This window comes from Felis catus, chromosome A3, assembly GCF_018350175.1.
Source record: "Felis catus isolate Fca126 chromosome A3, F.catus_Fca126_mat1.0, whole genome shotgun sequence".
Classification (NCBI taxonomy): Eukaryota; Metazoa; Chordata; class Mammalia; order Carnivora; family Felidae; genus Felis; species Felis catus.
In genome coordinates this window covers 79,168,968-79,194,857 of record NC_058370.1, presented here as the reverse complement: position 1 = coordinate 79,194,857, position 25,890 = coordinate 79,168,968, and the positions used below count along the sequence as shown (strand labels likewise).

At 40.6% G+C, this 25,890-nt stretch overlaps 1 protein-coding gene across 1 annotated transcript in view; it reads right to left on the bottom strand.

Annotated features, from left to right (window-relative positions):
• CA3H2orf74 (chromosome A3 C2orf74 homolog) overlaps positions 1-22,477 on the bottom strand; it is a 34,171-nt gene extending 11,694 nt beyond the window's left edge. Inside the window, exons 1-3 of the mRNA XM_045054254.1 lie at positions 22,357-22,477; positions 18,277-18,461; positions 12,494-12,607 (exon numbers count right to left, since the gene is read on the bottom strand). Coding sequence (XP_044910189.1) covers positions 12,494-12,549 — 56 coding nt within the window. The 5' untranslated portion in view covers positions 12,550-12,607; positions 18,277-18,461; positions 22,357-22,477. The remainder of the gene's footprint in view (positions 1-12,493; positions 12,608-18,276; positions 18,462-22,356) is intronic.
• Positions 22,478-25,890: the final 3,413 nt, after the last annotated feature.

The window sequence follows — 25,890 nt, the reverse complement described above, 5'->3', positions numbered from 1 at the left end:
ACCTACTTTCTGGACAAATAAGTAAACTGGCACCTTTAGTAGCTATGGCTGAGGAAGCAGGAGCAGAGCAAGATGATCAGAGTCATGATGATCCTGCCCCCAACCTCACTTCAGGTGAGTGAGTGATACCCACAAAGGAGCAGAGCTACGGTTTTCTGAGAAGCAAAGGAAGGCACAAAGGAATATGGCAGGTACTGCCAACCACATCTAAAAGAGTCAGAAAATGAGCCCTTGGGGGTCTCTGGGCTGTAGTAACACTGGCTCTCCTTCAGAAGGGTGAGGACTACGGTTTTTTTTTATCACTGGATACTCCACCAAATCAGAATCTGCAAAGCCTACAAATGTTGAATGGATGGGTCTGTGCGGCAGGTGTGGTATGTATGTATGTGGTGTGTAAGTACAAGTAGAGCTTGTTGGAGGGTTCAGGCCAACCCTGATTTCTAGAACATGGGGACATCTAGGCCACTCCTGGCAGAGTCAGAATTCACAGATGCTTCCTGCAGCAAGGCTCCCAGATAAAGACTCAGAGCCCATATCACTCTCCTTCCTCTACACTGCTGCCAGACTGAAACTTTAAGAGCCCAAATCTTCCCATGTCTCATGTACACATAAAGGATTTTCCTGGGAGATGGGACTATTTTTGATCTACTGTTAGTTACACACATTTAGACTTATGTAAAAACCCATCAAACTGTATCCTTAAGACTAGTGTGCCTTGTGTCATCTACTGTGTGGATACCACACGGAATAGAAAGTAAAAAGGGGCCCCATTCCTACACTGGGCTTGAGTGTGTGTGGTGCCATGAGCAGTGCTGGACCAGAGGGCACTGATGCTAGTTGGTCCTGCCTCCAAGACTTTGTACCAGATATAGTCTGAGACCAGAGACCTTTAGCACAAGTAAGGGCTAGTAAGACTATCATAAGCATTTTCCTTCATTGAATGTAACTTGGAAATCGATGTTAAATTTATATATATAGTTAACATAATTCTGAAAAGTGTAAGGTTATCCAACTTTGTCCATAAATCACATTTTTAAGTACACTGGACTAGAAGTTTCTGATGTCATGATACTCGAAGATGGATTCCAGAACCTAACCCAGGGCACCTTGCACATGGGTGTGTGCTCAAAAATTACACATGGTGGGAAATTACTACCAATTCTACAGAAATTTAAAAATATCCTAAGAGAGTATTATGAAAATTGTATGCTGACAAATTGAATAATCCAGATGAAATGGAAAAATTCCTAGAAAAACAGACAGAATTGTGAAGATATAGAAAATCTGAATAGAAATATAATAATGAGACTGAATCAATAATCAAAACCTTTGAACAAAGAAAAGCCCTGAACCAGATGGCTTCACTGGAGAATTCTATTAAACATTTAAAGAAGAACTAACCAATCTCTTTCAAACTCTTCCAAACAATTGAAGAAAAGGGAATACTTCCTAACTCATTGCATGAGGCCAGCATTATCCTGATACCAAAGCCAAAGACAATACAAAAAAAGAAACCTAAAGACTGATCTCCCTTATGAACACTGAAGCAGAAATCCTCAATAAAGTACTAGCAAACTGAATTTAGCAGCATATTGAAAGGATTATGCCACAACATAGTGGAATTTATTCCTGGAATGCAAGGATGGCTTAACAGAAAAATCAATGTAATATACCACATTAACAGAATGAAGGGGAGAAAAATACATGATCATCTCAATTGATTCAGGAAAGGCATCTGACATAATTTAACATCCTTTTCATGATGAAAAACACTAAAAAAGTTAGGAATAGAGCCTACTCCAACATAATAGAACCCATATATAGGAACCCCTATATATAGGAACCCATATATAGGAACAGCTAACATCATACTCAGTGGTGAGAAAGTATTTGCAAATCACATATCTGATAATGGATTAATATCCACAATAAATAAAGAACTCCTACAACTCAACAATAACAAAAAAATCCAATTCAAAAATGGGCAAAGGACTTGAATAGACATTTCTCCAAAGAAGATATGCAAATGGACAATAAGCACATGAAAAGATGCTCAACATCACTAACCATTAAGGAACAAATCAAAATTGCAATGAAATAACCACTACACCGATTAGTAAAGCTATTACTTAAAAAAAAGAAAAGAAAAAAAAATAACAAGTGTTAGTAAGAATGTGAAGTTGGAACCCTTGTGAATTGTTGGTGGGAATGTGAAAGGTACAGTCACCATGGGAAAAATATGGCACTTCCTCAGAAAATTAAATATAGAGTTCCATATGATCCAGCAACTTCACTTCTGGGTATATTCACGAGAGAAGGAAAGCAGGGACTGGAACAGATATATTTGTACACCCATGTTCACAGCAGCATTATTCATAATAGCCAAGCAAGGGCAGCGGAGGGGGGGGGGGGCAGAGAGAGAGAGAGAGAGAGAGAGAAAGAATTCCAAGCAGGCTCCACATCATCGGCACAGAGCCCAACTTGGGGCTTGAACTCACAAACCATGAAATCATGACTTGAGCCAAAACCCACTGAGCCGCCCAGGTGCCCCCCACCCCGGGAGACTTTTTGACCTTGTGATTCCAACCCAGGGAAGAAGTAAGAGGACATTCCATCTCACCTCAGAAGAGCAAGTTTTCCCCAGGGTGTGTACAGACCAAGCCTTTTGCACATTACATTGGTCCCACCCCTGTGACAACCCAGCACCCTTAACAAGAAGTGGGAACCATTATCAAGAGGCAAATAGGGGGCTTCCTTTGGTGTTTTATTTTGGAAGCTTGAGCTTGAAAGGATGAGAGCACTATCTCTTTCTGGGGATGCTGCTGTGGGAGGTAAAGCCAAGCCCACCTCTGCTGTCTGTCTAACTGGAACACGAGTGGTTTTTCAATTGATTTTGTTCAGCCAATAAGCTTTTTGCTTTTATCTCTTTTATTTTTTTTTTTATTTTTAAAAAAAAAATTTTTTTTTCAACGTTTATTTATTTTTGGGACAGAGAGAGACAGAGCATGAACGGGGGAGGGGCAGAGAGAGAGTGAGACACAGAATCGGAAACAGGCTCCAGGCTCTGAGCCATCAGCCCAGAGCCCGACGCGGGGCTCGAACTCACGGACCGCGAGATCGTGACCTGGCTGAAGTCAGACGCTTAACCGACTGCGCCACCCAGGCGCCCCTGCTTTTATCTCTTTTAAAAGACATAATTTGCTCTAATCATTTGTACTGTTATTGTTATTTACACATTTTATTTTAATCTGTTTTAGTTTTTACTTGCTTTCCTCAACCTCTGTACTCATAGCCTTTGATCTAAACATTTTCTGATAAAACATTAGGAATTTTCTAGGGCAGAACTTCTCTATCTGTAGCAAAGAAGCAGGTTTCAATTTTTTTTCTCCCAATCCACTGAGGACCAATACTTGCGCAAAACAGAATTATTAGAGTGATCATATGTTTGGATGTTACAGCAATGTAAAATAGTTATTAAAAGTTTCTAGGTATTTACTTTCAATTTCTGTATTGTGTTGCAGACCAGTGGCAATTTAAGGACAAATACCTACCCAGAGATTACACCTGGATTAACACTGATTGAACAACCATTTGTTTAAAAATTTTTTTTTCAATGTTTATTTATTATTGACAGACAAAGACAGAGTGCGGCAGGGGAGGTGTAGAGAAAGACGGAGACACAGAGTCCAAGGCAGGCTCCAGGCTCTGAGCTGTCAGCACAGAGCCCAACGCGGGGCTCGAACTCATGGAGAGCGAGCTCATGACCTGAGCCAAAATCAGACACTTAACTGAGTGAGCGACCCAGGCATCCCAGTAACTGTTTTACATAACATTTGTGTTGGGGCACCTGGGTGGTTCAGTCGGTGAAAAGGCCAGCTTCAGCTCAGGTCATGATCTTGTAGTTCATGAGTTTGAGCCCTACGTCAGGCTCTGTGCTGACAGCTCAGAGCCTGGAGCCTGCTTCGGATTCTGTGTCTCCCTCTCCCTCTGCTTCTTGCCTGCTCACGCTGTCTCTGTCTCTCAAAAATAAATAAACATTATAAATAAATAAATAAATAAATAAATAAATAAATAAATAAATTTGTGTTTTTTGCAGAAAATTTGGAAAATGCCAGAAAAAAAAAAAAGGAAAATAAAATCGGATGTAATTCCAACATCTAGAAGTAAAAACTATTGAAATATACTGACATTTTGTATTACATATACTGACGATTGTACAGCCCCCTTCAGTATAATTTTAGAATATTTTTATCATCCCCAAACGAAGCCCCTTACCCATTAGCAGTCAGACCCCAGTCTCTGGCAACCACTAACTATTGCCTTTTTTTTCTTTTTAAGATTTTATTTTTAAGTAATCTCTACACCCAACATGGGGCTCAAATTCACAACCCCGAGATCAAGACTCTCATGCTCCACCAAATGAGCCAACACATGGCCCCCTGATCTATTTCATTTCTATTGATTTGCCTATTCTCAATATTCAAAATAAATGGAATCGTACAATATGTGGCCTTTTGTGTCTGGCTTCTTTCAGCTTAGCATAATGTTTTCAAGATTCATCCATGTTGCAGCATTAACAGTACGCCATTCCTTTTCATTGCCAAATAATGTATTTTATGAATATATCAAATTTTGTTTTATCCATTATCAGTTGATAAACATTTGGGTTGTTTCTACTGTAGCTATTGTGAATAATGCTGCTCTGAACATTCATGTGTATGTTTTTACAGAGACATAAGTTTTCATTTCTTTTGGATATATATGAAAGTATATATATGACTCAGGATCACTGAGTCATATGGTTAAGTCTATGTTTAACATTTTGAGGAAACACATATGTATTTTTATAACTTAAAAAAATTAGAATCACTATATATGTACTTTGTTAAACTTACCATTTTTATTATAAACATTTCCCCAATGTCTTCTGATAATCTTCAAAAAGATGATTTTTTTTAGGGGCACCCGGGTGGCTCAGTCGGTTAGTGTCTGACTTTTGATTTCTGCTCAGGTCAGAATCTCACAGGTTCATGAGTTCCAGCCCTGCAAAGGGCTCTGCGCTAACAGTGCAGAGGCTGCTTGGGATTCTCTCTCTCTCCTTCTCTCTCTGCTCCTCCCCCACTTGCGCTCGCTCCCTCTCTCTCAAAATAAATAAATAAACTAACAAAATTTTTTTAAAAGATGATTTTTTTAAATACATACACATTTCCCCAATTTATAAAAGCGTTACAATTATTTTCTTATTACTGGACATCTTACTGCCTTTATAAATAGCATCGATGGTCATATTTATACATAAATATGTAGATTAAACTCTGATATTAAAATATTATTTTTTTATTTGCAAAAGTTTATTGGCTTCTGGCTCTTTTATTTTATATCTCATCCATTTGTTTCACTGTTTTTGGGCTCCAAATATCTTATGTTTTGATTACTTTTAACTTCTATTTATTCCCTTTTTTTTTTTATACCTTATTTCTAATTTCTTGGGTTTAGTCTTCTATTAATCTTGGTTGAGGCAAAAGCAATTTCTGCTTTAGGTTTATAAAACTGTTAAAAAAATACTTTGATTTTGGGGGGTGGGTGTGCTCAGCCAGTTAAGCGCCCAGCTCTTGATTTTGGCTCAGGTCATGATCTCACAGTGAACCCCACACTGGGCTCTGTGCTCTCAGCACAGAGACAGCACAGAGCCTGCTTGGGATTCTCCCTCTTCCTCTCTCTCTGCTCCTCCCCTTGCTTGCACTCTTTCTCAAAATAAATGGATGAACATTAAAAAAAAAAAGCTTTGATTTTTTAAAACAATTTGTCTTATTAACTTGTAAAAGGGGAATCATAATCATCTGAAGAGCCCAATAGTCTTGTTTCTTTGTTTGTTTCCTTTGGGGAGGCGAAAATGTCAGAACAAAACATGCCTTGGTGATGTGACTTAAATTTTAAGAAACATGTTTTGGGGCGCCTGGGTGGTGCAGTCAGTTAAGTGTCAGACTCTTGATTTTGGCTCAGGTCATGACCTCTTGGTCATGAGATGGAGCCCTGCTGAGCATGGAGCCTGCTTGAAAATCTCTCTCTCCCTCTGTCCCTTTCCCTCACTCATATGGGCTCTCTTTCTGAAAAGAAAAAAAGAAAGAAACATCTTTCAGAAAAAAAGAACTATTTCTTATAAAAGCATTTTTTCCCCTGATTCTAAGCAATTGTCTTAGGCCTAGAAGTTAAAGTTTCTCTTGCAGATGTCAAGTCTTTCTGATCACAAGAGCCTTTACTACTCTGTTTGAATGAAAAGAAACCCCAGAATCACAACTCTGCCATTTAAGCAATTTTAGTAGGAACTTACTTAAATTTGATTAATAATTTTTAATTTTTCTGTTACCTTTTCAAGCTCAAAGCACAAATGTTCATGGCACATCATTGATAAGCCAATGCTCAGAGAGATGTTCTCCTCTCTGTATAGAATTCTGGTCGGTATTGGGCAAAAACACATACTAGTTTCAGTAGCCTTTTTAAAGAACATTTTTAGAGGGGCACCTGGGTGGCTCAGTTGCTTAAGTGTCCAACTTCAGCTCAGGTCATGATCTCATGGTCCATAAGTTTGAGCCCTGTGTCGGGCTCTGTGCTGACGGCTCAGAGCCTGGAGCCTGCTTCAGATTCTGTGTCTCCCTCTCTCTGTCTGCCCCTCTCCCACTTGTGCTCTCTTTCTCTCTCTCTCAAAAAATAAATAAAACATTTAAAAAAATAAAGAATATTTTTAGATTTGCAGAAAATTTGAGAAGATAGTACAGAGAGTTCTCATATACCTCACACCCAGTTGATAATTAACACATTACCTAGTATGATACATTGGTTATTATTAATGAAGCAGTATCAATACGTTATTATGAACTAAAGTCCATAGTTAATTCAGATTTCCTTAGTTTTTCATACTTTTTATCTAATGTCTTTTTCTAGTCCAGGATTCTATGCAGGATATTTCATTACAATCAGTTGTCTTGTTTCCTTTGATTCTTCTTGGCTGTGAGTTTCTCAGACTTTTGATGACCTAAACAGTTTTTAGGAGCACTAATCAGGTATGCTGTATATCTTGTAGGATGACCCACTACTGGAATTTGAGAGACACATTTTTTTTATTCCACATTTTCTTTAAAGTAAAGGAACACACATATTTAAAGTTTTTAATTCCATATCTTCTACCTTTCCACTATTGATTTACTCAAACGTTTTAAACCATCTTCCTCCTCTTTTTCTTCACCTATGTTTTTCCTTTATTTATAGTGATGTTTGGTAATGTTTGATAAACAGCACAGCCAGTCTACAGTGGTAGCTATAAGAAGAAAGCCCACCCTACAAACAAGGGGTTGATAGCATCCCTATCTTATACATTCCAACCCATCTCTATACCCTGTCATTCTACCCCGAGTCTTTAAAGCACAGCTTTCTGAAACCTCACTCTGGGGGAATTGGAAGCCTCCACTTTGTACAGACCCCAAAACAGATTCACCCTCAAATCCTAGATCTCTAATCTAAAATTGGGAGAAGTTTCATGGTTTAAAATTCATGGTCTTCGAAAGACTGAATCATTGGATCTGGGGCAAACTAAGACAGTATGACCTTTGCTAAAATGCCCTTAGGCTTACTTTGTGGAGATCAAGTTGGTGTTGGACTTTGTGATGGTTTTACTTTTTTGATACCCCTTCTATCTCCTTGAGTGTGAATGAGACCTAGTGAATCACTTCTAGCAAATGAAGTGTAGCAGAAGCGAGGACCTGTGAGCTCTGAGAGTAGGTGATAAAATGCATTATGACTTCCTCTTTGCCTCTTCTCTTGGATCGCCTGCTTTGGGGAAAGCCAGCTGCCATGTTGTGGGAACAGTGAAGCAGCCTATGGATGGGGCCATGTAATGAGGAACTGAATCTTCCTTCCAATCATTAGCAAGGGAAAAAGCTTCTTGCCAATATTCCTATGAGTAGCCTTAGAAACTGATCTTCCTTCAACTGAGCCTTCAGATTACTGTAGACCAACATCTTGACTGCAACCTCCAGAGAGACAGAATCACCAAGTTAAACCATTCCTGAAATCCTGACTCACAGAAACTATGAGATAATGTTTATATTAAGCTGCTACATTTGGGATCATTTGTTATGCAGCAATAGCCTGTGTTGTTTATATTTTTTATTTCCTGTATACTATGATGTTTTGATACCTTGAAAACCTTCCTGGCTGGGGAGACTACCTATCCTGAGGCTAGCCAATTCTTAGAGACAGCAAAGGGCTCAGCTGGGAGCATGTCTTTCGTTTGCAAGCTAACCAATCCAGAGTCATACTTCGCCTTGATCATCCCAGGGCTGGGCACTAAGCAACAAGAAACCATCCCTATAGCTTAGAGCCCATAGAAACTGTTCAGATTAGGGGCGCCTGAGTGGCTAAGTTGGTTAAGTGTCTGACTCTTGATTTCGGCTTAGGTGATGATCTCATGGTTTCATGGGTTGGAGCCCTGCATCAGGCTCTGTGCTGACCATGCAAGGAGCCTGCTTGGGATTCTCAGTCTCTCTCTCTCTCTGCCCCCCTTCCCTGCCTGTGCTCTCTCTAAAAATAAATAACTATATATATATATATATGTATGAAATTGTTCAGATTAGCCAATGCTAAGATGTTTACTCTGCCCTGCCTTGTTTTTCCTACAGAAACTTTGGTAAAGTCTATGGCCTCAGCTCTCCCCTCACTCTTGTCCCTTTTGCCTCTTAACGGACACTGGAGCTTTCCCGTGTGGCCCTGCATGGTGTGCTCTGTCTCCTGAGTCTCCAGGACTTGTGAGTATAATAAACATTGTTTTCCTGAGCCTTTCCTGTCTTTTCTTCTGTAGCCACACCTGACTGACTTCACATAATAGAACCCAGAACATAGCTTTGGTGATGGAATATGTGGAGAGAGGACCAACAAGACTCTGTAGCAAGTAGTGATCTGTCTCCAAGTGGATCTGTCCAGGTGGGTCCATTTTCTCTCTCAACATCACAAGATGATCCTTTCAATATGTGACTCACCATGGCTTTCATTTATTGTAAAGATCACTAAGGTACCTTTAAGAATTAGGGTTCTTATGAATGGGAGTTTATGTATTAAAGTTGGCTATGCTTTTCTTGGAGGTGTTCTTAATATGTTCAGAAAACCAAGACCTCTCTAGAACCTAAAAGAAAAAAGATGCCTGATGTACCTCCATCCCAAGAGTCTTACATCTCCTGAGGCCCAGAACTTAGGTCAAAGGAATGTGGCTAAGTTTTAGTTTTTTCACTCTTGGCAGAACTAAGAGCTATCCCCAAAGGACAACCTAATCTACCCTTAACACCTGCCCCTAAGGAATGCCGTTGCCTTGCTATAGCATTCTTCCTGGGATCCCTAGCAGGACCCAGTACTGTGCAACCTGACCCTATCTCCTACTTAGTGTCAGGAAAGCACATCACCTCCAACTCTGGCCCAAGAGGGGCTGGACTCTAAGCCACTCATCCAGTGACTTAAATCTGCCTTCATGAAAATTACCCTTGAGACCCTTCTTTTGGGCTGCCCCGTTGGAAAGCCCAACCACTTGGCCCACGAAGTCCACAGGCCCCTATTTCCAGGAATCAGCTGCACATGCTCTACTTTGGACCAGTGCAGCCTCACACGGGCTAAGATAGATGGAAGGACTAAAGGTTTCATTTTTATTTTTCTTCTTTTTTTTTTTTTTTTTTTTTTTTTTTTAGTTCTGGAGACATCTTTCATAGATACTTTCATAGGCAACTCAAGCAGCTGCGGACTTGGGCTTTGGCACACACAGTGGTCTGTGGGAAGCATTACTATAGTACCCAGGACTGTGGAAACCATAACACGAGGCATGCATTATGGCCCTGAGACATCCACCCTCCTACCTGTTGGTTAAATTACTTGCTACCCCAGAGAAAACCGCACTCCCTCCCACAAAGAACCTTGTTCTTCATTAATACAGACCCAGGTGCATACTGAGAGTTGGAGAAGAGACATGTTTGTTCTACACAGTGGTGTCCAATAAATCAGGGTGTTGTGGATACACTTTGTATCTGAAGCAATGCTTTCAAGTTATACCTGGGAGGGTCAGAGAGACAGGGAGACACAGAATCGGAAGCAGGCTCCAGGCTCTGAGCCATCAGCCCAGAGCCCGACGCAGGGCTTGAACTCACAGACCGTGAGATCGTGACCTGAGCTGAAGTCGGACGCTTAACCGACTGAGCCACCCAGGCGCCCCGAAAATACATATTTTAAAAAGGTAAATAAGTTGCCCTTTATTCCAGCATCCAGAAATAGCCACTGCTAACGAAAGTATCCTTCCTAATTTCTTACACATATGCAACTAGAAGACAACAGTGCTTACCTGCCCAGAGGCTCACCCTCACCAGAGGATGAGTTTGTCAACTGCTGACTTTCTTACAGAGAAGTTGGTAGGAGAGGAAGCCCTGCAAAAGAGAGGCTGCATGGTTCAGGCTCACGAGTGTGGTTCTGGGAATTATCAGGCTGTGAATCCCTGCTTTTCTACTGATTACCTGTGTGACCTTGGAGAAATTACTTAACCTCTCTGTGTTTCACTGTCTTCACATCAAGGATGGAGATAATATCTGTACCCAAAGGATTGTTGTGAGATTTAAATGCACTAATATAGATGTGGTTGGAAAGGCATCTGGTACACGGAAAGTGGTCGACAATTTTGTTATTGCTATTGCTATTAAGAATTTAACCTAGGGGCGCCTGGGTGGCGCAGTCAGTTAAGCGTCCGACTTCAGCCCGGTCACGATCTCACGGTCCGTGAGTTTGAGCCCCGCGTCAGGCTCTGGGCTGATGGCTCAGAGCCTGGAGCTTGTTTCCGATTCTGTGTCTCCCTCTCTCTCTGCCCCTCCCCTGTTCATGCTCTGTCTCTCTCTGTCCCAAAAATAAATAAATGTTGAAAAAAAAATTAAAAAAAAAAAGAATTTAACCTAGTTTAATAGGGTAAAAGAAGATGGTAATTTCACAACACCTGCTGGTTCTCTGAGCAGCTGAGAGTGACAGGCTCATTGTCTGTGAAGGCTTTATTTCTTACCCACACATGGGCATCTTGGCGTGTGTGTGTGTGTGTGTGTGTGTGTGTGTGTGTGTGTGAAGATGTGCACTGGGAAGGATCAAAGATAGAGTGCTTTCTTTGAGAGGAGGAAGTAAAAGGTAGATTTTAAGACAAGAAAGCAAGACTAGCATCCCTGTAGAAGGGTTCTTTTTTTTCCTTTTCCTTGGCCTTTGGGAACCATCATATTTAGTATCCAATTTGAGGATCCTCCACCATATTGTAATTCCCTCTAGTTACCCCAAGCCTTCAGTAAACCCTTTACACAGAGCTGGTGGGGGACTTGGTCTGGACAGGAAAGGGTTTGGGTTCCTATCCTCCCTCCATTCCCTGTTGCTTCTGCCGTGCTGGAGGGAGAGGCAGGGAAGCCAATACACCAAGAATAACATTTGCCAGCGTTTGAATTCTATTCCCTTAGTAAGTATTCAAATGATAAATACTCTCTCCCTTCTCTGTGTGTTTAAAGAGAAATACATTGCTAAACCCTTCTTTCAGAAATTATATCCCTCCCTCTCTTTTCTCTCCTCCACTTTAACGTGGTCAGTCAGCAACTCTCATCCTCTCAAGTATAAAATTCCCCAAAAATGATTTCTTTAGAAAATTTTTTTTATTTTTATTTATTATTTTTTAGGGAGAGGGTGCGAGCTGGGGAGAGGGGCAGAGGTAGAGAGAGAGGGAATCTTAAGCAGACTCCAAACTCAGCATGGAGCCTGACCGGGGCTTGATCCTATGATCCTGGGATCATGACTTGAGCTGAAATCAAGAGTCAGACACTTGAGGCGCCTGGGTGGCTCAGTCAGTTAAGTGTGGGACTTCAGTTCAGGTCATGATCTCATGGTTCCGAGTTTGAGCCCTGCATTGGGCTCTGTGCTGACAGCGTAGAGCCCCCTTAGGGTCCTCTGTCTCTCTCTCTCTCTCTCTCTCTCTCTCTCTCTCTCTGTCCCTCTCCCACTTGTGCTCTTTCTTTCTCTCAAAAAGAAATAAACATTAAAAAAAAAAAAAGAGTTGAACACTCAACCAAGCCACCCAGGCACCACCTCTACCCCTGATAATGATAATGATTTCTAATCTCTTTACCCTTATTATTTCCAAGGTTAGTTGTTTCTTAAATGGCATTTTGTTTGTCTTAAAATGCAAATAACCTCAGCTAAATTTTGAAAGCAAAGATTTGCATCCCCCACTTTTCTTACTGTGGTAGATTATGTATATGCACGCCACTCCTCCCACCAAGAGGGGAAGTCATTTCTCTTGCCCTTGAATCTGAGTCAACAAGTGACTTGCTTTGGCCAATAGAATATAACAGAAGAAATGCTGTGTCAATTCTGGCCTGGCCCTTTAGAGGCCTGTCAGCCTCTTCGTCCTCTCTCTTGGAACCCTGAAGCACCAGGGAAGAAGCCTTACCTTGCAGCTAGAGAGGCCCAGCTCCCACGAGGCACTGAACATGTGAATAAGGCCATCTTGGAAATTCCAGCCCAAGTAAGTGGTGATCCTAGTTGTCTTAGTCTGTTTGGGATGCTTTAACAGAAATATCATAGCTTATAAACAACAAACACTGGGGCGCCTGGGTGGCGCAGTCGGTTAAGCGTCCGACTTCAGCCAGGTCACGATCTCGCGGTCCATGAGTTCGAGCCCCGCGTCAGGCTCTGGGCTGATGGCTCGGAGCCTGGAGCCTGTTTCTGATTCTGTATCTCCCTCTCTCTCTGCCCCTCCCCCGTTCATGCTCTGTCTCTCTCTGTCTCAAAAATAAATAAACATTAAAAAAAACAACAAACACTTATTTCTCATAGTTCTGGAAGTCCAAGATCATGGTGCTGACAGATTTAATGGCTGGTGAAGGCCCTCTTCCTGGTTTAGAGACAGCTATCTTTTTGCTATGTACTCATATGATAGAAGCAGGGAGAGAGAGCCCTCCTGGGCTTCTTTTATAAGGACACTAATCCTATTCATGAGGGCTCTGACCTTCTCATCAAATCACCCACAGGTCCCACCTCCTAATAGCATACCACAGGTGTTAGTATTTCAACATGAATTTTGGATGGCCACAAACACACAGACTACAGTACCAGCCTATGCCAAGTGGGACAGAACAACCACTTACCTGATTTAAGACAACCCATAGGGTCATAAAAGGTAATTACCAAACCCAGCTTCTTAACATATCAGAATTACAGGCTTTCTTCTATATCTGAATATATGCAAATCCCCTTTAAGATTTGCCTTTGGAGGGGCACCTGGGTGGCTCAGCTGGTTAAGTGACCGACTCTTGATTTTGGCTCAGGTCATAACCTCAAATCTAGTCCCTCGTCAGGCTCCTCACTGAGTGTGAAACCTGCCTGGGATTCTTTCTCTCTCCCTTTCTCTCTGCCCCTCCCCTGCTCATGCTCTCTCTCAAAATAAATTAAAAAAAGAAAAGAAAAGAAAAGAAAAGAAAAGAAAAGAAAAGAAAAGAAAAGAAAAGAAAAGAAGGGAACTCATGGTATTTGTTTAGATAAACAAAGGAAAGTATGACATTGAAGATTTGTAAATGAATCATGTTTGTTCACAAGGGTAATACACTAAGAATAATTTTTAAATTTTTAACTAAATATGTGAGAAGAGATTTTGTTTTGTTTTGATTTTTGTTTTGGCTTACAGATGGGCTGATTTCTTTATCTTTATAATTTATCACGTTCACAGTGGCTGTTTCTAGTGGGTGGGACCAACCCACCCACTAGAAATTCTGCTATACTTATTCTTTTCACTCTGACTTCTTCCTCAGTACCCCTTTTGCTATGGGCCCTTCAAGTTCACTGGATCATTGTCAGTAAGAGGGAGAGGACTCTTTAGAAGACTGACACCGATTTGCTTTCGGGCATGCATCCTCCAAAGATGTCTACAACTAAATATTGGCATTTTGACCAAGACAAGTCCTATCTGAGAAGGAATAATTTCTCACAGAGAATAAAAAGATGTTGTAAGTAACATTGCTCTATTCCAGCTGATTCTGTTTATTATGAACAAATGGGGCAAATTCAGTCACAACTTGCAGGGTATCCATAGTCAGACCAGGTAAGACACAGAATATTTCCTATAATTAACATATGCATAATAGTTTGACATTTGAATACACTGTCTTTTGTAGAATATTTGAGCTTTCAATGTTTAGGACTTTTAGTAAACATTATTTAAAGTAATGATGTCAGTTTTTCAATAATTGTTCCATATGTCATATTTCAGGATTGTCAGAAAAAAGAGGAAAAAGGTTGGGAAACAAACACTAGACACCTGTGTGACAAAAAGCAGGCTAGATCAATTTGGAGATAGGATTCTACTAGGTAAACAATTAAAAAAATAATATATTCACACAGCTCAAAAATTTTTAAATATGAAAAGGTTTTTTGGCAAAAACGTCTCCCGACCTGCCCTGCCCTACCTCTCCCCAGACCACTGATATTAGTTTTTTTGTGTTTTCTTACAGAAAGTCTTTATTCATATAAGCAACACAGATATATATCCTTACTTTGGTATTCCTTTTTAAAAAACATTTTATTGGGGTGCCTGGGTGGCTCAGTTGGTTGGGCATCCAACTTTGGCTCAAGTCATGATCTCACAGTTTATGGGTTTGAGCCCCACATCAGGCTTTGTGCTGACAGCGAAGAGCACAAAGTCTCTTCCTTTCTCCCTCTCTCTTCCTGTCTCCCTCTCTCTTCCTCTCCGCCCCCCCCCCCCAATTAAACATTAAAACCTTTTTGTTGAAGCATAACTTATATATAGTAAGTTCTGGCTACTGGAATATTAGCAATACTCCCCTAAGCCCTCCTACTCCCTCCTAATTAGTATCTGTCAAAGATGACATTATTCTGACCTCTATAACTATAAATTAGCTTTGCCTATCAGTCCCATATAAATGGAATAATACAGTATGTACTTTTTTTGTGGATGGCTTCTTTTGCTCAGTGTTATATCTGAAGTTCATCCATGTTGTTGTATATGGCAATATCTTGTTCTTTTTTTCTTTGATATATTTATTCCATTATATGGTTATACCTCAATGTATTTATCCATTCTACTGATAATCATTTGAGTTGTTTCCAGTTTGTGGCTATTATAAATAGTGCTGCTATGAACATTTTTATACGTATCTGTTGATGGATATAGCACTCACTTACATCGGCTATACAGAATGGTTCAGACAAGTCGTAGGTAGATCTCCAAAGTGGTTGTATCAGTTTATACTCCCACAAGCAATGTATGAATCCCTCTTGCTCCCTACCTACAGCAACCCTTAGAAGGTCCACCCTTTTAAACAACGTGAAACAAAACTTCCTTATTCATCTTGGGAGGGTGCTAGGGAGCCAACTCATTATCTTTAAAACTAGTAAATAAAGGTGGGGCGCCTGGGTGGCTCAGTGGGTGAAGTATCTGATTTTGGCTCAGGTTATGATCTCATGGTTCGTGAGTTCAAGCCCTACACTGGGCTCTGCACAGTGCAGAGTCTGCAGAACTGCTTCAGATCCTCTGTCTCCCTCTCTCTTTCTGTCCCTCCTCTGCTTTCTCTCTCTCGAAAATAAGCAACAAAAACTAATAAATAAAGGGGAGGAATCAGACCCTTTTCTTTTTTTCTCTTATAATCGCTACCTCGGGATAACGGAACTGAGAGATTTCTTCTCACAAAGGAGTTTCCTATAAGAAATAGAGAATTTGACTAATATCATTTTGCAGGTTCTGATGCATCAACGTATATTGCTGTTAACATCCCACCAAAAAGAGCCAGACACCAAATGTCTCATGATGGAATTACACATCAACACTTAGAAAGCAGTCTTAGTCCAGCCCCTTGAAAAATCTCAATTGAACAAGTCTCTAGATCTAACCACCAGTTTACAGGAAACACAAGGGTCAGAGAAACATGTGAAACTACATGGTAGAGGCAATCATCTAAATGCAAGCTATGGAGAAAGTGTAGGAAAATAACCTGGTTTTATCAACAGGAAGAAATAAAGGAAAAACATTTTTTGAGAGAGAGAGAGAGAGAGAGAGAGAGAGGCAGAGGGAGAGAGAGAATCTCAAGCAGACTCCACACCAAGCAAGGGCTCAACACGGGGCTCAACCCCACAAACCTTGATCACTACCTGAGCCAAAATCAAGAGTCAGGTGCTCAACCAACTGAGTCATCCAGGTGCCCCTAGAAATAAAGGAAAAATTTTTTAATGTTTATTTATTTTTGAGAGAGAAAGAGAGAGTATGTGAGCAAGGGAGAGGCAGAGAGAGGGGGACAGAGGATCTGAAGAGGGCTCCATGCTGACAGCAAAGAGCCTGATGCAGGGCTCAAACTCATGAACTGTAAGATTATAACCTGAGCCAAAGTTGGATGCTCAACCGACTGAGCCACCCAGGCTCCCCAATAAAGGAAAATTTTTAATGATGTAAAGGGAGACCATGGCAAAAGAGATTTAAGATAATTATCAAACAAGTACAACACGTGAACTTCATTTACGTCATGATTCAAACTAAAAAAAAAAAGATATTGTAAGGCATTCAGACAAGTGTGAACACTAATTAGACATTTAATATCAAGGAAATGTTGTTAAAACATTCTTTAGGTGTGATAAAGTATTGTAGTTATGTTTGAAAACAATTCTTATATTTTAGAGAAATACACAGGAATATTTACAGATTAAATTAAAACTGGGCTGGTTAAAATTTTTTTTTTAACATTAATTTATTTTTGTGAGAGAGAGCAAGTGAGCAAGGGAGGAGCAGAGAGAGAACGAGGCACAGAATCTGAAGCAGGCTCCAGGTTCTGGGCTGTCAGCGCAAAGCCTGATGTGGGGCTGAAACCCACAAACTGTGAGATCATGACCAGAGCCAAAGTCAGACATGTTTAACCAACTGAGCCTCCTAGGCACCAAAACCTGGGATGGTTTTAAAAATAATCTGAGTGGAGGAAATGGAAGGTCTGGATGAAATATGATTATCCATATGCTGACAATTGTTGAATCTGGGTGATTCAGACATTAGTATCATTTTTTTCTCTCTGCTTTTGTGTATATTTGAAATTGTACATAATAAAGCTTTTAAAATGCCTAAAAAATTGTCCTTACAGTATTCTCTGCAATAGCAAATATTTGGAAACAAACTAAATGTCCACAATATGAGAACAGCCAAAATAAACAGGGTATATTGAAATAATATAATGGGGTATTGTGAAATAATACAGAGTGTAGTTCTCAAATTTTTGATCTTAGGAATCACACTATTAAAAGTTATTGAAGACCCCAACAGCTTTGTTTATGTTGGTTGTAGTTATTAATATTTGCTGTATTGTATATTAAAGCTGACAAATTAAAAAAATTAACATTTATTTATTTTTGAGAGAGAGAGAGTGAACAGGGGAGTGGCAGAGAGAGAGGGAGACACAGAATCCAAAGCAGTCTCCAGGCTCTGAGCCGTCAGCACAGAGCCTGATGTGGGGCTTGAGCCCATGGACCACAAGATCATGACCTGAGCCGAAGTCGGACGCTCAACACACTGAGCCACCCAGGTGCCCCAAAGCTGACAAATTTTTAAATGTGTACTAATCATTTATTTTTTTTATGTTTGTTTGTTTGTTTGTTTGTTTTGAGAGAGAGAGAGGGAGGGAGGGAGCAAAGGAGGGACAGAGAGAGGGAGAAAGACAGAATCCCAAGCAAGCTCTGCACTGTCAGCACAGAGCCCAATGTGGTGCTCGAACTCACAAACCATGAGATCATGACCTAAGCCTAAACTAAAAGTCAAACACTTAACCAACTGAGCCATCCAGACACCCAACATGTGACTAATCATTTAAAAGTACAAATAATACAGGGTGCTTGGGTGGCTTAGTTTGTTAAGCGTCCGACTTCGGCTCAGGTCATGACCTTGTGGTTCAGGAGTTCAAGCCCCGAGTTGCGCTCTGTGCTGACATCTCAGAGCCTGGAGCCTGCTTCAGATTGTGTCTCCTTCTCTCTCTGCCCTTCCCCTATTCACGTTCTGTCTCTCTCTGTCTCTCTCTCTCTCAAAAACAAACATTTAGAAAATAATAAAAAAATTTAAAAAATACAAATAATAAACCCATAAAAAGTTACTAAGTAGAATGAGACATATGTTTTGCATGTATAGGATGCTTCCAAATGCAATATAAAATGGGAATTAAAAATAGCTTAAAAAAACAAGAGATTTCTCACCTTACATGACAACATGGCTCCTAGGTTGCTTAATTCCAGAGTCTGGTGACATCATCAAGGGTCAAGGTTCTTTCTATCTTTCCACTCTGCCAGCTCTGTGCATCAGCAAGCCTCCTTGTGGTTATGAAAAGACTACCACTGCTCTAGACATCACACAAATGTCACAGGCAGAAAAATGGGACCATCTGGGGTTAGACATAAACATCAAAGAGTGTGGCTTTTGTTTCATGTAAAACACCATAGGCCAAGTTATAGGTTTGACAGTAAGAATGATGTCACTCTCTTCCTAACATTTCCCTTGACTACTAGAAAGGATACCAGCAATTCCACTCAATGCCTCAGGCTAGTAAATATTATCCAAGTGGAATATTAGGATAATAAACAAGAAGAATCCTCAGAATTAGGGAATAGACGGATTATTTTCTTTATTTATTGTGCCTCAGGCTAGTAAATATTATCCAAGTGGAATATTAGGATAATAAACAAGAAGAATCCTCAGAATTAGGGAATAGACGGATTATTTTCTTTATTTATTGTGCCGCAGGCTAGTAAATATTATCCAAGTGGAATATTAGGATAATAAACAAGAAGAATCCTCAGAATTAGGGAATAGACCAATTATTTTCTTTATTTATTGTGCCGCAGGCTAGTAAATATTATCCAAGTGGAATATTAGGATAATAAACAAGAAGAATCCTCAGAATTAGGGAATAGACCAATTATTTTCTTTATTTATTGCATGCTTTTGCATTTATACCAACATTTCCATCTATAGCTTCCATTTTACCAAAGATTATAAATTACACTACCAACTTGGAAAGGCTACCACTTGTTGCCAGGTGTTTTATATATATTTGGCTCCTTTGATCCTCACAACAATCCTATGAGTTAGGGATTATTATAATCCCCCCTTTTCAGATGAAGAAACTGAGGTATGAAGAGGTTTTGTGACTTACCCAGCTCCTATGCACCATATGTGTGAAGCTAGGATTCAAATCATAGTAGTCTGGCTCTAGAGTCTTTGCTTTCAACTATATGCTTACCTTTATATGGTTTTAGAAAATATGCTCAAGTACATGAGTTGAAAAATTAAGCTAATTGATAGAAGAATAGAGTTTATCATTTTTAAAACAATAGAAGAAAATAATCAAACAACTCAGTATACAAAAGGGGGGAGGGGAATCTTTTCTCTCTGGCTGATAATTAACCACTGTCATAAGTGATACAGCAATTATCTGGAACAGGAAGTTCACAACCTTTGACCTTCAAAGGGTCATAGATGTCCTCCACCCTGGAAGGGCAACAGGACCTAAGACATTAATTCTGCAAAAACTAACAAATATGTGTAAAACCACAGATGTCATCTGTGTCTTCAGATTCAGATCCATTTTGGCCTGGCCTATGTTAAAAGAAAAAGACCTCAAGCAAATAGCAAAAGTATTATAAGACTAGATGAAGGAAGTCAGGGAATATAAAAACCAACCCTGGAGCTATCAACAAAGAAGGATTAAGGGTATTGCCATGCCTTGATTTGTAGACATTGTGCACATGTTTCACTAGAGGATTAATAAACTAGATAACAACTTACCTAAAAGGGAGAGGATGCAATGGTGAGAAAGGAAGAAAAAGGACAACGAATGCTAAAACGTACCCAACTACTCCAAAACTGAACCCTTGTCTTACTTAAAAGCATGTCTTGCCCCTGAGCTCAGACCTTCATGATCCACTCAGTCCCCAAGACAGAAATCTGGAAGTCAGCACAGACTCCTTTCTCTCTCCTCATCTAATCAGTAATCAACCCAGCTGCCTGACATCTTAATCTTTTTCCAAACTATTCTTCCTTTCTATCTCTACCACCCAGGGCAGCCAGGATGCCATCACCCTGCCTAAACTATTGCAGGAGCTGACTGACTGGCCTTGCTTCTGAATTTGTTCCTCTTCAACTCACCACTTACCAACCCATCGAAGTTATCTTGGTCAAATACAATTCTGGTAACGCCATTCTTGGCCTAAATTCAGTGGCTCCCCATCACCTACTAAGTAAGCCTTCCAGTTCTAGTCTCTGCGTTCGAGTATCCTTTCTCTGGCTCTGTTTCCCATCGTTTCCCATCGTTTCCCATCGCACCGCTTAGCATTCCCTACACTGTTGCACTGCCCTCTTACTGCATGTCTTTCTGGGCTCTGGTCGCTCCAGCCTGAACTCCCAGTCATACCTCATTGTTCATCTCATATTCCCCAAGAAGCCTTCCCTGCCACCCCCTCCCTCAACGCCCCCAGTGCTCGGCACTGCTTATCGCATTGTACTAAAATCATTTCTTTTCCTGTCTGCAGTACCCACTACACTGAGTTCTCTGAGTCCATTGAAGGGGTTGAAGCTTATCTACTTTTGTATATATAATCCAAGTCTGGCATCCTTTTGAAAAATATTTACTGAGGACCTACTATGTGGCAGGCACCGCCCCATGGGCTGGGATACAGTGGTGAACAAGGCAGATAAGACACCTGCATTTCATGCCACTGACCGTCTATTTCTGAGAGAAACACAGGAGGCACATTCCGTGGAATGAGCTGGATTCTATAGGCGCAAAGAGAAAGTGGCTTTCTTCTTTCCTATCAATCCCAAATAAACTCTGCCCATGCCTCTTGAATAATAAATGGATAAGTAAATGGATCTTTCTCTGTTTTGACTTTAATCCTAGCCCAATGAACTGATGAGATCGCCAAACTTCTTTTGATTTAAGACCTCTCCCTTTCTGAAGCTGGGGTCTGCCACATGCTTGACCAGTGAATCACTTTTTCCATTCCAAACCCCTCGATCACTCTGCACTTCACATTGGGTGCCTTTAGAATGGCTGCAGCAATTTTTAAATCTCAGGAAGCTGAACTGGGGATATATTCAGGTAAATTCAAAAGGATACATTTGTATAACTTCCAGTTACTTCCATGTATGGTGAAATTATTGCTAGCTGTCCTGATATAGGAATGGCTTCCAGAATATTCCTCCCTGCTACTCACAGGGCTGACTCGTCTGGTATCATGAAACAAAGGTGCAAGGCCGGAGGCAGATAACAATATGAAAGTGTCCTAGAGTAGCTGGTGCTGGAAAATTTTTAACAATGGAACAGAAACAGGCTTGAAATGTACTGGGCTAGATGCTAGTCTATGGGAAAGCTGTCTAATATTTGACACTTAACACTGTAAGCAGAGTACTCAGTACTCATTGGTCAGATAGAAGTTCTCTCTTGGTCAGGAATGTATAGAGTCAATGTCATATGACACGGAGATTGAAGAGTATGCAGCCAAAACACATAGTAAAAAGTATTACAGAGATGTGTCAGGCAGTTCATTTTGAGAAAATATGATCCGTGTCTCTCTCTCTCTGCCCCCTCCCCCACTTGTGCTCTCTTTCTCAAAAATAAAAAAATATTTTAAAAGTTTAAAAGAAAAAAAATTCTTTTTTTTTTCTGGATTTGTGATGTTTGTAGTATCTGTCAGCTTCTTAAATTATATAAATTGTTTATTTTCTCATCTTAAGTAAATATTTACTTCCATACTTCATTTTATTCATAATTGAAATATTCTTTAAAATTTTTTTTAATGTTTATTTATTTTTGAGAGAGAGAGAGAGACAGAGACAGAGCATGAGTGGGAGAGGGGCAGAGTGAGAGGGAGACAAAGAATCAGAAACAGGCACCAGGCTCTGAGCTGTCAGCACAGAGCCCTATTCAGGGCTTGAACCCGTGAACAGTGAGATCATGACCAGAGCTGAAGTCGGACATTTAACTGACTAAACCACCTAGGCGTCCCAAATATTCTTCTTTTTAAACAAGTCCCAAATGTAGTATAGTTTTAGGTCCCACACAACCTAAATCCACCCCTGTGCAGGATATGTAATCAAAAGCTCTGTAAGAAGTCTTCTTCAAAGAGAGGTTAGCACTTCCTTCCCCACCCCCATAAGACAGGCAGTGCTTACTGGTAACTGTCTCCTTGGAAATCCTCCCTCCAGAACCACCACACCAAACTCTTTTATAGGTTACAGGCAGCCGATTGCTGATGCAGGAAGAGCCAGCTTCTCCATACCTTCCTTGTGTGGGGGGTCCTAGGAGTACTGTCACCTCTTATAGCATGCTTGGCCTTTGGAGTCTCTGCTGAAACTCCAAGTCAGAACCCTTTTCTAACATCGTATACTGTAAGTAAGCCAATAAACACGAATTTCAAATCTTGGGTAATACTGTAAAGAAAACAAAATGATAGAGATTAAGGATGGAGCCTGCTTTTTCTCCCAGGGTCTAAATGAGGAGGATCCACTACCAGAAGATATGGAAACAGAGAAATGAGCAAGCGCACAGCGCCTGAGCAGAAGCTGAGCTGGGCATATTACAGGGCCCCAGAGAAGCACATCTAGACTGTAATAATCAAGGGGATAAGTAGTCTGAGCTGGAGTAAAAGTCTGGTAGAAGCTAGATCCTACAGGACTTAATAAGTCCACAGCGGTTTATTTTATTCTAAGTAATGGGAACTCATCAGGCAGTTTTATAGGGATTGTGATGTGCTCAGAGTTTTAGGGTTTTTTTTAAAAGATCATTCTGCTTGCATGGGAAGCAGATTGTAATCAGGAAAGAGAAAAAGCAAAAGGAGACTGGAAGCTACTGAGAGATAATGACCTGGACTCAGTTGGCAGTCCCTGTGGTGATCACTCAGGTAAAGAGTGTAACAGTCCTTCATCCAGACCTGGCTGTTCTCACAGTTGACGTCAGTCAAGCCTTCAGACAACATCACAGACCTTAGGCTGATGCCTTGACTGCAGCCTTGTGAGAGACTATTTAGCAGAGGACCCAGTTAAGCTGGGCCCAGAATCCAGCTCCCAGCTGATACTGATGCTCTTGGCCTGAGGACCACACTCTGACAAGGAAGAAGGAAGTCGAGAAGAGGGAGATCATCTGAAGAAGGGCTGAAATAGTAAAAGAAAAAAAAAAGCGCACCGCGTCTGTGGTTTAAGAGCATTTCAGCCACTGCACATGCTGCTGTTCATCTTCCTGGTGCAATCACAACCAGAATAAATAAAACAAATGTTTGTGTACACGTTTCTTTGTCTGTTCCAGAAGTTGCTAATGATTTGTAAGTATCCTGATAAAGAAGATCATTGGGATAGGAAGTCAATAAAATTGGGCATATTCTCTTAAAAATTTACTTAGGGTTGGAAAATTTAAATTTTCTATAAAGTTCTTTTTACTGGGGCGCCTGGGTGGCTCAGTTGGTTAAGCGTCCAACTCTCGGTTTTTGGCTCAAGTCATGATCTCACAGTTCGTGGGATCAAGCCCTGTGTTGGGCTCTGCGCTGACAGCTACGAGCCTGCGTGGTATTCTCTCTGCCACTCCCCTGCTCACACACACATGCATACACATGCATGCTCTCTCTCTCTCTCTCTCTCTCTCTCAAAATAAATAGACAGATAAATAAATAAAAAATAAAGTTCTTTATTACTGATGATTTCAGTTATCACCACAAATTTGCATTCCTTCATCTTAGGTATCTGTTTTTAAATACCGTTACTGAATTTAAGAACTTGGAAGAAAACAGAGTCAGAGTCACTGTTTCTCCCCTTAGAATGCTGTATTATATAAGCCAGCCAATCAGATCTTCCAAGCACGTGGCAGGATAAAGAAAAATAAGTGTATATGTACATAAAAAATGTACAAAATTGTTCATAGCATTGCAACTCTATCCATGATAGTCAAAAACTGGGGAAGGGGGAACACATCTAACAACTGAAAAATAAATAAAGTGAAATATTTACACAGTGGAATACTATGCAGTAATAAAAAAGGATGCATTACAATATACAGAGCGACACAAATTTTTTAAATTTTTTTTTCAACGTTTATTTATTTTTTGGGACAGAGAGAGAGCATGAATGGCGGAGGGGCAGAGAGAGAGGGAGACACAGAATCGGAAACAGGCTCCAGGCTCTGAGCCATCAGCCCAGAGCCCGACGCGGGGCTCGAACTCACGGACCGCGAGATCGTGACCTGGCTGAAGTCGGACGCTTAACCGACTGCGCCACCCAGGCGCCCCCAGAGCGACACAAATTTTTAAAAATTTTGTTGAATGAAAGGAGCCAGACAAAAAGATATACTGTATGGTTCCATTCATATGAAGTTCAAGAACAGGTAACATAGCAGTGAGAATAGTAAAGACCTCTAAGAAGAAGGGTATTGAATGAAAAGGTCACATGAAACTTTCTAGGGTGACAGAAATGCTTTATATCTAGATCTCTATGGATGGATGTATACAAATGTAAAATTCATTGAGTTGTATGCTTAAGATTTGTGTGCTTTAGTTTACCTAAAATTTTTAAATTAAATAAAAAAGGAGATAATAGAAGAAATGAATCAGGATTACTGGGAAGAGCTGGAGATATAAATTTGAGATTTTTCTGGACAGGAAGTATTTTAATGCCAGGGGTCTGCATGAAATCAATTAGGAAGAGAATTCAGATAGAGGAGAGACCCCAGGATTAAGCTCTAGGGAACCAGAGGTTGGGAAAGAAAACAGGTCAGCAGAATAGACTGAGGTCAAGAATGGGAGAAGAGGAAGAGCAGAAGAATAAGGTCTCAGAGAAAATGCCTTAAGAATGGAAGGGTCAGGGAGCCCCTGGGTGGCTCAGTTGTTTACGCGTCTGACATAGGCTCAGGTCATGATCTCATGGTTGTGAGTTTGAGCCCTATGTCAGGCTCTATGCTGACAGCACAGAGCCTGCTTGGGATTTTCTCTCTCTCCCTTTCTTTCTCTGCCCCTCCTCTGCTCATGCACTCTCTCTCAAAAATAAATAAATAAAACTTAAAAAAAAAGAACATAAAACTAAATATCTTTCTTTCTTTAAAGAAGTCTCAAAACATTCTTATGGCTTTAAAAAAAATTTTTTTTAATGTTCATTTATTTATTTTGAGAGAGAGAGATAGAGCGTGAGCCAGGGAGGGGCAGAGCGAGAGGGAGACACAGAATCCAAAGCAAACTCCAGGCTCTGAGCTGTCAGCACAGAGCCCGATGGGCTCGAACTCATGAACCGTGAGATCATGACCTGGCCAACTGAGCCACCCAGGTGCCCCTCTTATGGCTTTTTTTTAAGTTCTAAAATAAAGTTCTGCATAATAGGCAATTTGGACTGATTTTTCTAGAGGACAACTGGAAAAGCTACATAAAATATTTTAAAAATAGCTGTTTGAAAGCATAGGAGAGTAAATAAAGCCATGAAGAATTACACGCCAAGATCCAGGAGCAAACAGAAAGTGGAAATCCAGGTAGCTGAGCCCAGTATTTGGGGCCTGCCAATCTTCTAGTATCAGATGTTTCGCTGGGTCGAAGAACAGAGCTTTGAACCGACTCAAGAGGCCAGGGGAATATGAATTCAGGGCAAATCCCCAGCCTTTGCATTGGGACTTGAAAGGTCATACTCTAGGAATAGGGTCAAATAGGCGCTAAAGCCCAATTCTGAATTATCTCAGTTTCTGAATGGATTAAGATGCTCTGAGATTGATGGTGTTGCTAGCCATCAGTCAGAAGCAAACATGCATTCTCTCTGGAGGAAAAATATCATTATTTTAGGGTTCAAAT